At 38.6% G+C, this 12,445-nt stretch overlaps 2 protein-coding genes across 2 annotated transcripts; one reads left to right on the forward strand and one right to left on the reverse strand.

Annotated features, from left to right (window-relative positions):
* LOC121991323 lies at positions 1-717 on the reverse strand. The gene has a single exon (XM_042545336.1). The coding sequence runs from the start codon at positions 715-717 to the stop codon at positions 1-3; it is 717 nt and encodes a 238-aa protein (XP_042401270.1).
* A 3,669-nt stretch (positions 718-4,386) lies between these two features.
* Positions 4,387-8,531, forward strand: LOC121991324 (ARM REPEAT PROTEIN INTERACTING WITH ABF2-like). The gene is made up of 7 exons (XM_042545337.1): positions 4,387-4,471; positions 4,566-4,582; positions 5,323-5,600; positions 5,720-5,900; positions 6,750-7,079; positions 7,190-7,264; positions 8,412-8,531. Exons 1-7 carry the CDS (start codon positions 4,387-4,389, stop codon positions 8,529-8,531), a joined length of 1,086 nt encoding a protein of 361 aa, XP_042401271.1.
* The last annotated feature ends 3,914 nt before the right edge of the window (positions 8,532-12,445 follow it).

Genomic DNA, 12,445 nt, shown 5'->3' on the forward strand with positions numbered 1-12,445 from the left:
TTAAGAGTACTGGATGATGGGTTTGAAGTTAACAGTGCTAGAAGTTGCTGCGCTGGCAGTAGTCATTGCCTCATTCGCAGTGGGAAAGATACGTTCATTTTTCTCACCTGATTTGCTTTTAAAGTTGGCAGGTTTGCCATGAATTTTACAGCAGGTTTCTCGGGTGTGACGTGGCTTGCTGCAAAAGTCGCACCACAGAACTGACTTTTCTTCTGGTTTACGTAGATTGGCAGTGTCTCTGCGTATGTTTGAGCCTGTAGAGGTAAGGGTTGAACCTTCAATGATAGTCGTAGGTTCTTTTTTGCCAAGCATAACATTCCTCCGGCTCTCCTCCCTTCTAACTTTGGAGAAGACTTCACCGAGGGATGGTAGTGGTCTCCTACCAATGATTCTTCTTCTTACCCCATCGAACTCAACATTGAGGCCAGCCAAAAATTTGAAGATACGACTGTCTTCCATTGTTTTCTTGTGGTATTGTCCATCTTCAACATTCTTCCACTCATATGCATAAAAAAGATCAAGGTCCTGCCAGATCCTCTTCAAGGAGTTGAAATACTTGGTGACTGGTTCTTCTCCTTGCCGCAATTCACCAAGTTTGAGAGTCAACTCAAAGATTTGGGACTGATTCTCCAAATCAGAGTACATCTGATTTATGTTTTCCCATAATTCATATGCCGTAGGGAAACACATATAATTTGTGTCAATCTCCTCTTCCATGGAATTTACGAGTCATGTCATTACCATGGAATTTTCGGCATCCCATGTAGCATACATTGGGTCTTTTTCCGATGGAGTTTTCTTTTCACCCGTTAAATAGCCCATCATTCCTCGTCCCCGAATATACATCTTCACTAATTGCGACCATCATAAGAAGTTGTCGCCGTTCAGCTTGATGGTGGTGTTAGAGTGTATACTAAAAGCCTAGCTTTTGGTATAAACATTTATCTAGAAATAAGAATCACATTGGTCAAATATCTACATTTATGATAAATGTAGTTGTTCAATTAATTTATATTGTAGATAACATGGTGTGTGGTGTCACACACAAAGGATCATGTTATCAGTACCTTATAAATTATAAACAGTAGCTCACGACCATAATGGAAAGGAACAAACCATTGGAAGGTCGTAGTGTAATTAGGTATTAGTTTATCTTAACTATATAATTACACTAGTACACTTAGAGTGTATTGAGTAGGACCATTAGAGGTCGTTTCTTTTATACTGACTTTATAAAGAAACAAAGACCTCAGTTATTATGGAAGTGTGTGCTCTTAATCCTAATATAATAACAAGCACATATATTTGATATTTATTTCTTTAATTTATCAATGGGTGAGATTTAGTTCGATGAATCAATAAGCCCGATAAGTTGGGAAATGATATCACTTATAGTGTGTGTTGTTGATTATAGAAGGAAACTGTGTCCTAGTGATCTAGGTTGAGAATGTCCCCAAGAGGAGCTCATAAGGATTGTCATGTTAAACCCTGCAGGTTAGTCCGACATGACGATGAAGTTGAGTGGTACTACTCTTGGAGCTAGATATTAATTAAGTGAGTTGTCGGAACTTACTTAATCAATGGACATTGTTATCTTAAACACAGGGGAGATTAACACACTCATAATAAGAAGGAGCCCAAAATGTAATTTGGGATTGGTGCGTAGTTCAATAATAGTTCTTTAGTGGAATGAATTATTATTGATGAAATTAAGTTGTGCGTTCCGGCCGAACACGGGATGCTTGATTTCATCGGGAGACCAAAACCAATTCCTCCTCTCGGTCCCTATCGTAGCCTCTAGTATATTGAGATTTATACCCACTGCATACCCACCTTCTTACCCATCCAATGGGGCCGGCCAAGCTAGCTTGGAACCCAAGCTAGGGCCGCCAAGTCCAAGTGGATGAGCTGTAAAGGCCACCCAGCATGGGTCCCAAGCTTAGGTGGCCGGCCACTAGAATATTAAAACGGATTTTTATTAAAATTATTTCTTATGTGGATATCATGATTTTAAAAGAGAGTTTAAAAATTAAAAATTTCCTTTTATAGCTTTCTACAAAAGATTAAGAGAAGAGATTAATCTCTTTCCTTATTTGTAGATTAAAAGGATGGTTTTAATTTTTGGTAAAACTTTCCTATTTGTAAATCATCTACATGTTTAAAGAGAGTTTAAAATTTGAAATCTTTCCTTATTTGTTGATTAAAGGAGGATTTTAAATTTTAAGAAAACTTTCTTTTTAACCATGTTCATGATTTAAAGAGAGTTTAAAATTAATAATTCTCTTTTATTAGTTTCTAAAAGATTGAGAAAAGATTTAATATCTTTCCTTATTTGTAGATTAAAGAGATTTTAATTTTAGAGATAACTTTCTTTTATCCACATGTTTAAAAGAAAGATTTTAAATTTCCTTTTATAAACCAATCATGAAGGATTAAATTATTGGAGAAATTTTATAAATTTCGGAGACAAATTAGGAAGTTTTAATTAATTAAAACTCTCCTTGTTTGTAGCTTTGTGGTCGACCATGTAAATTGAGAAAAGGAAAATTGTTTTAATTAAATAAATTTTTCCTTTTCATGGCAAAAGAATTAAGGAAGTTTTAATTAAATTTCCTTATTTGCCAAGACCAAGGATTATAAAAGAGGGGTAGAGAAGGCTTTTTGGTGAACAACCTTTATTATTTCTTTCTCTCTTTTCCTTGGTGTTGTGGCCGGCCAACCTCTCTTCCTCTCTTCCTCTTGGTGGTGGCTGAACCTTCTCTATTTGCTTGGAGCTCTTGTGGTGGCCGGATACTACTTGGAGAAGAAGAAGAAGAAGGAGAGAAAGCTTGTATCCCTTGGAGCTTGGTTGGTGGAAAAAGATCTTCATCTTTTGGAAGCTTTGTGCTTGGCCGAAACTTGAAGAAAGGAGAAGAAGGTGCTTTGGTGGATTCTCATCTCGGAAGATCGTTGTCCACACAACGTCCGAGGTTAGAAGAGGAATACGGTAGAAGATCAAGAGGTCTTTCTAAAAGGTATAACTAGTATTTTTTCTTTCCGCATCATACTAGTTATTTTTGGAAATAATACCAAATACAAGAGGCTTACGATTCTAGTATTTCGAATATGTTTTTCGAAGTTGTGTTCTTTTGTTTTATTTTTCCTTGTGATTTGATTGTTCTTTTCGGTTAACCTAAAGTTATTTTAGGAAATTAAATATTAGATTTCTATAAAAGGTTTTGTCTAGTCGGTGGTGGTTGCTCCCATATTCAAGAAGGCCATGTGCCTCGCCACGTCAGTACTGGGAACCAATTATGGAAATTAATATTTAATGGAATTAATAACTTAAGGTGATTTGGGTCGAACGTGTTAAGTTCCGCAGGAGATCCAAGTCAAAACCTAAAAGAGCAAATAGATTAAGTTTTGGATCAAACGTGTTAAGTTCCGCAGGCGATCCAAAATTTAATTTAAAAGAACACATGGTAGCTAGGAAAAGGTTCAGACCTTTGTACAAAATTTTTGTACAGTGGAACCTCTAGGCTTTCCGAGTAGCAACCAACAGGTGGTTATCTGGGCGGGATGTGAGGAGGACTGAGGAATGGTGGTGGATTCACTGGAGTGTTCAGACATGACTTTGGCTTAAGAAATTTCTGGACAGGGAATGATGGCTCTGATACCAACTTGAAAGAGATGACTTGAGGGCGTAATGATCTCTTATATTTGAGATTGTATTTATAATAATTTACAACATAATTATAGCTCAATGATTTACAGCAATTAAGAATAATTAATGCTAATTAAAGCTAATTAAAGCTTACTAAGAATAATCAAGACAGCTAGCTAGCATAATTTACACCTCAGAGCTTTCCTAAATAATCTATATTCTCGACGGTATTCTATTCTTTGTGAGAGCTATGAGCCAAGACTTGAGTTATTGACCAAGTCTTCCCCTGACCATTCACCATTTTAGCACTGCCAATCGTCTTCCCCGAGCTCCGGTCCTGAAAGGTACAATGAGAGTCACAAAAAACTACACGATAGTTAGAGTCTTTGGATAATTTACTGACTGAAAGAAGATTGCATGTAAGTTTAGGTACATAGAGAACAGACTTAAGATCTATATTCTCAAAAATTTGGACTGAACCTTTTCCGGCAATAGGTGAAAAACTTCCATCTGCAATCTTAACCTTTTTATTTTCAGGACAGGGTGAGTATAATTTTAACAATTTCAAGGAATTGGTCATATGATCAAATGCTCCAGAATCAATTATCCATGGAGCAGAAATTTCGAAACTATATGGAAAGATAATTATTTCGTTACCTGTATGCGTCACAGAAACATTAGGAGTACTGGATGATGGGTTTGAAGTTAACAGTGCTAGAAGTTGCTCCAGATGCTCTTTTGTGATGGTGCTGGCAGTAGTCATTGTCTCATTCGCAGTGGGAAAGATACGTCCATTTTTCTCACCTGATTTGCTTTTAAAGTTGGCAGGTTTGCCATGAATTTTCCAGCAGGTTTCTCGGGTGTGACGTGGCTTGTTGCAAAAGTCGCACCACAGAACTGACTTTTCTTTTGGTTTACATAGATTGGCAGTGCCTCTGCGTATGTTTGAACCTGTATCAATTATTTTTACAAATGAAAAATAATTGGTTTTTTTTTTACCAAGAATGACCTCCTTATTTATGAAAACAAATATCTTAGTTTTAAAATAAAAAAATATTAAAAATAATATTATTTTCTTTTTATCCCTCCGGTCAAGCTTTTTAAATCTCAGACCCATGTTTTCAATGCATATGTTTGATATAAGAAAATATCAAACCTATGCTCATCCTAATATTGTATCATATAAGACTCAGCGTGAATTTAATATTTTTTAATATGCATGATATAAAAAAATATTAGGTTCAGTATGAATTTGATATGGAAACATTAGATATGATATTGGATCATATTAGACTCAAAGTAGATTTGATATGAAAGTAAGTCCGATATAAAAAAATATCTAAGTCCGATATGAAAAAATATCAAAATCTAATATGAATATGTGGATATGATATAAGATCATATCCGGTCTAATGACATAATATAAGAAAGAGGAGATGCATTAGAAAACTGAGAGTTAAAAAGAAATAATATTATTTGTTATTATTATTATTTTTTTAGTTTTAAAATTAGGACATCCGTTTACGTAGGTGGAACTGTCATTCTAACGGTCCCTGACTCTGGTCTCATAAAACTTCAGAGAAAATAAATCACGATTAATACTGGGCAGGATAGATGACTGAGTCAAAGTAATTTTTGGCGCATACCAGGATTTAAGACATCCGTTTACGTGAATAAAGGTCCGATGGAGGTGGAACGGCAGCGGCGGAGCGGGCAGAAGCGGAGGAAGTTGGAGGAGGAGAGCAGCACCGCCGCCGCAACCAGCTCCCACGCGTCTCCGTCCTCTGCGGTGGAGGAAGAGGAGATGGGAGTCGAAGAAATGTGCTGCCATCGCTCCCAGGAAGCGCTCGCCCGCGAGGTCCGGGCCCAAGTCGATGTCCTGGAGCGAGCTTTCTCCTGGCGCCTCGCTGTTCGAGCCGCCGCAAGGCTCACGCCCTAGCCGAACTCGCCAAGAGCGGTTTGCTCGAAGCTTTTATTCCCTTAGAGCTTTGATTTTTTTGTTTTCTTATATGAATTTAAATTGGTTGTGAATGAGTTATTTTTGAGTGAGTTCTGATGGATCTGGGTACTGCTCAGCTGCACAGAGGAGGCTGTGAGCGTGATCGTTGAAGGAGGGGCCGTGCCGGCGCTCGTGAAGCATCTACAAGAGCCTCCGCCTCTGCTGGTAAGGGATGGCAGTGCTAGCGGAGAAGATCGGCCTTTGGAGCACGAGGTTGAGAATGGGAGCGCGTTTGCTCTCGGTCTACTTGCAATGAAGGTATAAAATAGAAACTGCTTTTTATCTGATGCCCAGAATGCTTGTGGTTTTAGTTGTCATAGTTACTCAGATACCGAGTGATTAATGCCATACTGTTTGTGAATATTAGAATCTAAGTATTCTATTTTCTGATTTACACGTAGGTTTCGTATAGTATCCTTACTTTATGCATTTTCTTGGAGCTCGCGAATTAAGGACCTTAAGGTTGTTTGCTGATATAGAATAATGTTCTGACATTTGCTCCATTTCCATTACAAGAGAAATAAGAGTGAGAAAGTACTGAACTAGAGAAGTAGTAAGCTTAACCATATATTTCTATGAATAGCAGACAAAGTTGCCAACAAAAAAAAAAAGAAAGAGATTTGGAATTCAACATCAATTTTATTAAGCAAAGAGCGTTTAATTGAGAAAGGAGAATGAGTTTGAAAGGAAAGAGAGAGAGAAATAAACAAGCCTAGCTTAATCACTCAATTGATAAATAAAATTAGGGACTTTAAGACTAAAGAAACAATAGATGCGGGCCCTCTTCTTTGTTGCAAGAAGTAACAAACTTTTAGTTCAACTTCTCTTTCCTAGTCCATCAGAAGACATCCTTACAGGTATGCTGTTTGGTAGATGTTTCTCAGTCTTCCTATAAGAGGGAGAATTTGATATATATTCCTTGTTATGATTAATGTGATGATGTGTATTTTATTTTATTTTATTTGAATAATGATGTGTATTAATTAATAAACTAAATCACTTTGTCTATTACTGCTTTAAACCTTTTACTATAAATGCATGATTTTTTTTTTTTTTTCATTTTCACTTTACATGATCTTCCTTAAGGTACTTTTCCTTATTTAACAGCCTGAACATCAGCAACTCATAAATGATGCTGGTGCTTTGCCTTTGCTTGTCAATCTCTTAAAAAGGCATAAGAAAGGTTACAATTACTGGGCAGTTAATGGTGTTATTAGGCGAGCAGCTGATGCAATTACTAATCTTGCTCGTGGAAATAGCAATATCAAAACATATGTCAGGTTATTGCACACAAAACTGGCTGTCATTTTGGATGTTTATCCTATAGAATTTTCTGCTTATATTTGTCTTTCATCTCTTTCAGGATTGAAGGTGGGATTCCTCCCCTTGTGCAACTGTTGGAATCTATTGACATGGAGGTGCAGAGGGCTGCTGCAGGTGCCTTGAGTATTTTGGCATCTAAGAATGAAAGTAACAAAAATCAGGTAGAAGTTGAAACATTTCCTCTATTTATTTAGACCTCTGTTTTGCCTAAATTGTTGTTGCAGATTGTTGAATGTAAAGCTCTTCCCACATTGATTCTCATGCTTCAGTCAGTTGATCCTTCCGTTCATTATGAAGCGGTAAGTTAATGCAGAGAAACATATATGACTTAATAGCTCAAACATGTTTACAAAGATTTGAATTGATTTCATGGAGTGTATGTTTGGAAAAACTGATTAGTGTTCATTTATGGGCCATTCTAATATCTTACATGTGTCTAGATGGACGTAGATGCTTTTTTATGTTGCCTCTTTTGGCTACTGTGTCAATCTGCAGCGGAGTAGAAGATGGTGTTTGTTAACAAAGAGTAGGAATTGCAAGGGAGCAAATTATAGGTTTTCCCCCTCTCTTGGCTCATGGTAGTCTATAGAGGGATGTGGATAATGCAAATTATAATTTTCTTTTTTTTTAGAAGTTTAGATTTATAATAATTATTTGGGTAGATTTGCTTATTTTTTAAAATAAACAAATAAGTTTGTTTTCTGATCTGGTAATTATCTAATTTAAAGTATAAAATATTTATCCAAGTTCGATCGAGTTCTTTAGGGTATGAACTATATCTTTACTAAGACATTTTTAGTTTATTTCAATTTTGTTTGAGTTGGAGTCTTAGATCCTCATTCTTCCATATAATCATATTCTTCATAATAAAATTTAATTGCTGAGAGCTTGATTTTGGTGTTCTATTAGTTAGATACAATTTATTTTAAGGAAAACAAATATGTATCTCACTAATATCACGTAGAATTTTGACAATACATTTGTCCTTATAGAGTGGACAATCCTCCTAATATGGAAACAAATAGCAATTTCTTAGAGATAACCTCCTTATTAGTCCTAAGTACTATATATAGATATAAATAGGTGGTAGTTATCAATGGAAGTTACAACCAACTTCCTTATTTTATGCATTGCAATACAAGTGTTATGCTTTCTTGGTTCTTCTAGAATATGTATAAATGCTTTTCTTCTTATGTGGTACCATGGGCTGATGATGTGGCATGGAGATCGTATCAATACCCCCTCCGTCGAAAGAAACCTTGTCCTCAAGGCGGAATGAGGGAAATTGTGCAGCTAGCAAATCATAATTCTCCCAACTAGCTTCTTCAAGAGGTCTATCAAGCCATTGGATTAAGAGTTCCAAAGAGGGGCACCCACCTTCATTGATCCAGTGATGATTCAGTATAGTGGCAGGTGTTAGTAACATCTCCCATTCGGAATTGATAGGAAGCGACGGTGTGTGCGAAGTGTTATGTTGTCCATAAGCGCGGTGTAGGAGAGAAACATGGAAAACTCGATGCACTTTGGAGGAAGGTGGAAGAGCAAGCTCATATACAATTGGTCTAACTTTTATTGTGATACTATATGGCCCAAAGAATCGTGGTGACAACTTTTCATACCTGCTCTTGGCTAAGGAACGTTGTCTATAAGGTTGGAGACGTAAGAAAACCAAATCACCAACTTGAAATTGGAGATCACGTCATTTGGAATTTGCGTGTGACCTCATGAGACTAAGCTTTAAGAAGGTGGTCCTTCAATGTGAGAAGCATAGCATCCCGTGCCATTAATTGGTCTTCAAGATCAGCAATATTAGTTTCACCCTGAATGTAAGATTGCAAGTGTGGAGGATCTCGACCGTAAACAATGCGAAAAGGAGAAGTGTCAGATGAACTATGGAATCCAATATTATATGAATATTCTGCCCAAGATAAAAACTTGGACCAAGAATGAGGCTGTTTAGTGGTTAAACAACGTAGATAAGTTTCAAGGCAGCGATTCACAACTTCAGTTTGTCCGTCAGTTTGCGGATGGTAAGCAGAACTTATACGGAGTTGTGTGATTGAGCTTGAATAGTTGTTGCCAAAAAACACTGAGGAAGATCACATCTCTATTAGACACAATAGACTTAGGAATCCCATGGAGACGAACAATTTCCTTGCTGAATAGGTGAGCAACAGATTTGGTAGTAAAGGGGCGAGATGGTGAAACAAAATGGGCATATTTGCTCAATCTATCAACTACAACCAGAATAGTATCATAACCCCTTGACTTCGGCAGATTAGTAATGAAGTCCAAAGAAATATCCTCCCAAATGTGGTTAGGTATGAGTAGTGGTTGTAGCAAACCCGTGGGAGCTAAAGCTTGATATTTCGACCGTTGGCAAACTAAACAACTTTGAATCCAGGCTTTAACATCATGCTTCATGCGTGGCCAGTAAAAACTTTGTGATAAGCAATGCAGAGGCTTGAGATAACCTCCATGACCAACAGTGAAAGTGTCATGAGATTCAACCAATAATTTTTGTTGAAGTGAAGACTGCTCAGGGATGACAAGCTTGTTTTTGTAGTCAGAAAAATCTGGATGTGTCTTTGTATTAGAGGAAATATCTGTTATTAGGGAATCTGTATAAGGATCTTGTAATAATGCCTGCTGCAGCTCCAGAAAATCCAAAGGGAAAGGAATGACCATTGACAAGAAGTCAGCATGTTGAGGAAGGCATGATAAAGCATCAACTCCTGTTGTAAAATACTGGAAGTAGGCGAATATTAATAAGGGAATTTTCCAGAATTTTTGGAGATTTTGGGAATTTTTCGGAGCTCGTACGGACGAGTTGACGGGGATAAAAACGGGGTCCGGAAAAGCTTGTTTAAGCTACCCGAATTAAGCGAGGAAAAGTTTATATTTATATATCTTTTTCCTTTTATTTTTCTTTATTTCCTTTGCATTTGTCGCCGAAACCGAGCCGTTCCCGCACCTCTTCTTCCTTTTCTCCCCGACGCCGCCGTGCTTCTCTTTGCCCTAACCGCCGGCCGGCGGTTTCTTCTTCCCGAAAGCCGGAGGCCGGTTCATTGTCGGAGCCCTAGCACCGCCGCCCGACCGCCTGCCCGAGCCAAACTCCTCTCCTCTGCTTGCCCTAGCCACCCGACGCCACCACAGCGCGTCTGTGCCCCAGTGCCGGCGCCACCGTGGACCACTCGGTGCCCTAGCCACCCGGCGCTGCCCGACCACCTTCTTCTCTTCTCCTTTCCTCTGCCCTCGGGCCCGAGCACTGCCGACGCAGAAGTTCACTGTGCCCTAGATTTGCAGCGCTGCCAGCCACCGAGATTCCATCTCTTCTCCTTTGGTCCGACAAGCCACCGCCGGACACTCTTGCTCTCGGCCTTATCACGGTGATCAGTAGCCACTGCCTACAGCCGACCCTCTCCTTGTTGCCACTCTAGGTCACGGATTTGGTGGGGTTTTTGTGCTTTGAGGGGTGTTTCTAATTACCGGCAGCCTTCAAATCAGCATCATCAGTGGCTTTGGATCAAGAACAGAGGATTGGAGATTGAGGTATGTGTAGGGTGATTGATACCTGATGTGTAGTAAGTTTGATACCAATTGGTTAAGTTGAATTAGGCTTATGTGTAGGTATTTGATCTTGGTTGTGGATCATAGTATCATTTTGAATTCATGATCATATGTAGGTTTTTGATTACATGATCATGTGTAGCATTGAATTAGGGTTATGTCTAAATTGAATTAGATAATTAATCCTTTATGTAGATCATGATTGGATTTGATTATTTTAGATGGATGATCATGTGCAGGTTTGATTGAAGGTTTAATTAGATAAGTTGGATTGTGGTGATTAGGGTTTTGTCCTAATTCAGTTTTGGGAATTTTATTTAGCTATTTCATTTGGATTTAGTTAAATAAAATATATATATACTGTTTTGACGCAGGACTCTGATTCGAGACGGGCATCTCGACTTGGATTTGCTAGATTGGACCTTTCTATTTTCGGAGACGGGTACTTTTGACTATTTGTCTTTGATATGCTTAGTAATGAAAATAATATGTTGCATTAATTGTGTTTCATACTTGTTTCGGTTAATCACTGCCCAATACATGCTACCCGTTGATTGATTGTTTGTTTACATCTTGTATGGATATGTACCTGATTCCACATGCTCATGGGTAGTGATATAACCATATTTTACCATGTCAGGACCTAGGTTTGATACCTTATATGATCAGATACCTTGATATGATTCATTCGCTTTGGTGCACATTATGATATGTCCAGAGATTGGTTTAGTATATTACCATGTTTAGTGACATGCACCATTCGCATGATTGCATGCTGAGTGATTGATTGCTCCTTTATTGTCGAGCACTTTGCCAGTTTCATCACTGTTCGGTGCTCCGTTGTGACGCTCATGGGTAGCGGGACACAGCGTGGTAGCACGTCAGTTTGACTCTTCCGGTGCTCCGTTGATCCGCTCAGGGGTAGTGTGACGCAGCGTGTAGCACGTTAGAGATTCCTCCCCGTCATAGCGTACCGGGAGATGAGAACATTGCGCTCCCCCATTTATGATTTGGGGTAGGAGTACGTATGTACTCCGACAGCATCCTGTCCACTCGATCACTCATCAGGAGTAGTGTTGCTGAGTACACGGTTGTCACAGCCCTACCCACTCGGTCCCACTGTTGTTGTGAGTCGGCTGACTGGCGTCAGGGGTGACCATGACATTGGCATCATATGCATGATGCATTTATTGTTTGTGTTTGTGTTTGTTGCACTTATATGCTGCACATTGCTTGGATACCTTGATTGACATGCATACAGGTCTTCTATACCTTTCGGACTGTTTGTCCTTATACCGGGTCCTGGTTAGTACAGATTCTCTCCTGTCTTCTTCGGATTGCATTTACCTTTATCTTTATCAGGAGACTGTACGCATGATTAGTGCTAGGTGTTATTTCTTTACTTTGCATATCAATTGTACCTGCTGAGTGTTGGACTCACCCCGCCTCCATTGTTGATATTTTCAGGTTGATGCTGTCAGGAGAGAGTTCCAGTTGCTGGTCCCTGCAGACCTCGAGGATGTGATTGGGTTTTTGTTTGGTTTCCTTTTCTGTTCTAGACTATTTGAACTTGTTATGTTCTGGATTTATTTACTTATGGACATGGTATAGATTTTATTATATCGATGGATTTGGATTTGGTTTTTATTCTACTACATGGACGGCAGAAGAGGTGAGTTCGTCGGATTTGAGCTTTACGAGTGTAGTGGTGTAGGGTGGATTTCGAGTCAGAGTATTATTTTACTGTTTAATTATCTTAACTGCGTGGTTGTGACAGCCAGAGGCTGAATAGATTATATATAACTGCGTGGTGATGTTTTATTTTGTTGTTATTATTCCAGCCGCCTGTGGCTGAGGTATTTGTGAGATGTGGAAAAGTTTCAGATTGTCCACCGTACAAGGGAGATGCT

This window comes from Zingiber officinale, chromosome 6B (genome assembly GCF_018446385.1).
Source record: "Zingiber officinale cultivar Zhangliang chromosome 6B, Zo_v1.1, whole genome shotgun sequence".
Taxonomy (NCBI): domain Eukaryota; kingdom Viridiplantae; phylum Streptophyta; class Magnoliopsida; order Zingiberales; family Zingiberaceae; genus Zingiber; species Zingiber officinale.

Coding starts and splice junctions, on each gene's coding strand:
- LOC121991323 (XM_042545336.1), bottom strand. CDS start 717: ATGGAAGAGGAGATTGACACAAATTATATGTGTTTCCCTACGGCATAT.
- LOC121991324 (XM_042545337.1), top strand. CDS start 4,387: ATGGTGCTGGCAGTAGTCATTGTCTCATTCGCAGTGGGAAAGATACGT. Junction 5,901..6,749: donor TCGGTCTACTTGCAATGAAG/GTATAAAATAGA, acceptor CTTATTTAACAG/CCTGAACATCAGCAACTCAT. Junction 7,265..8,411: donor CTTCCGTTCATTATGAAGCG/GTAAGTTAATGC, acceptor CGGAATTGATAG/GAAGCGACGGTGTGTGCGAA.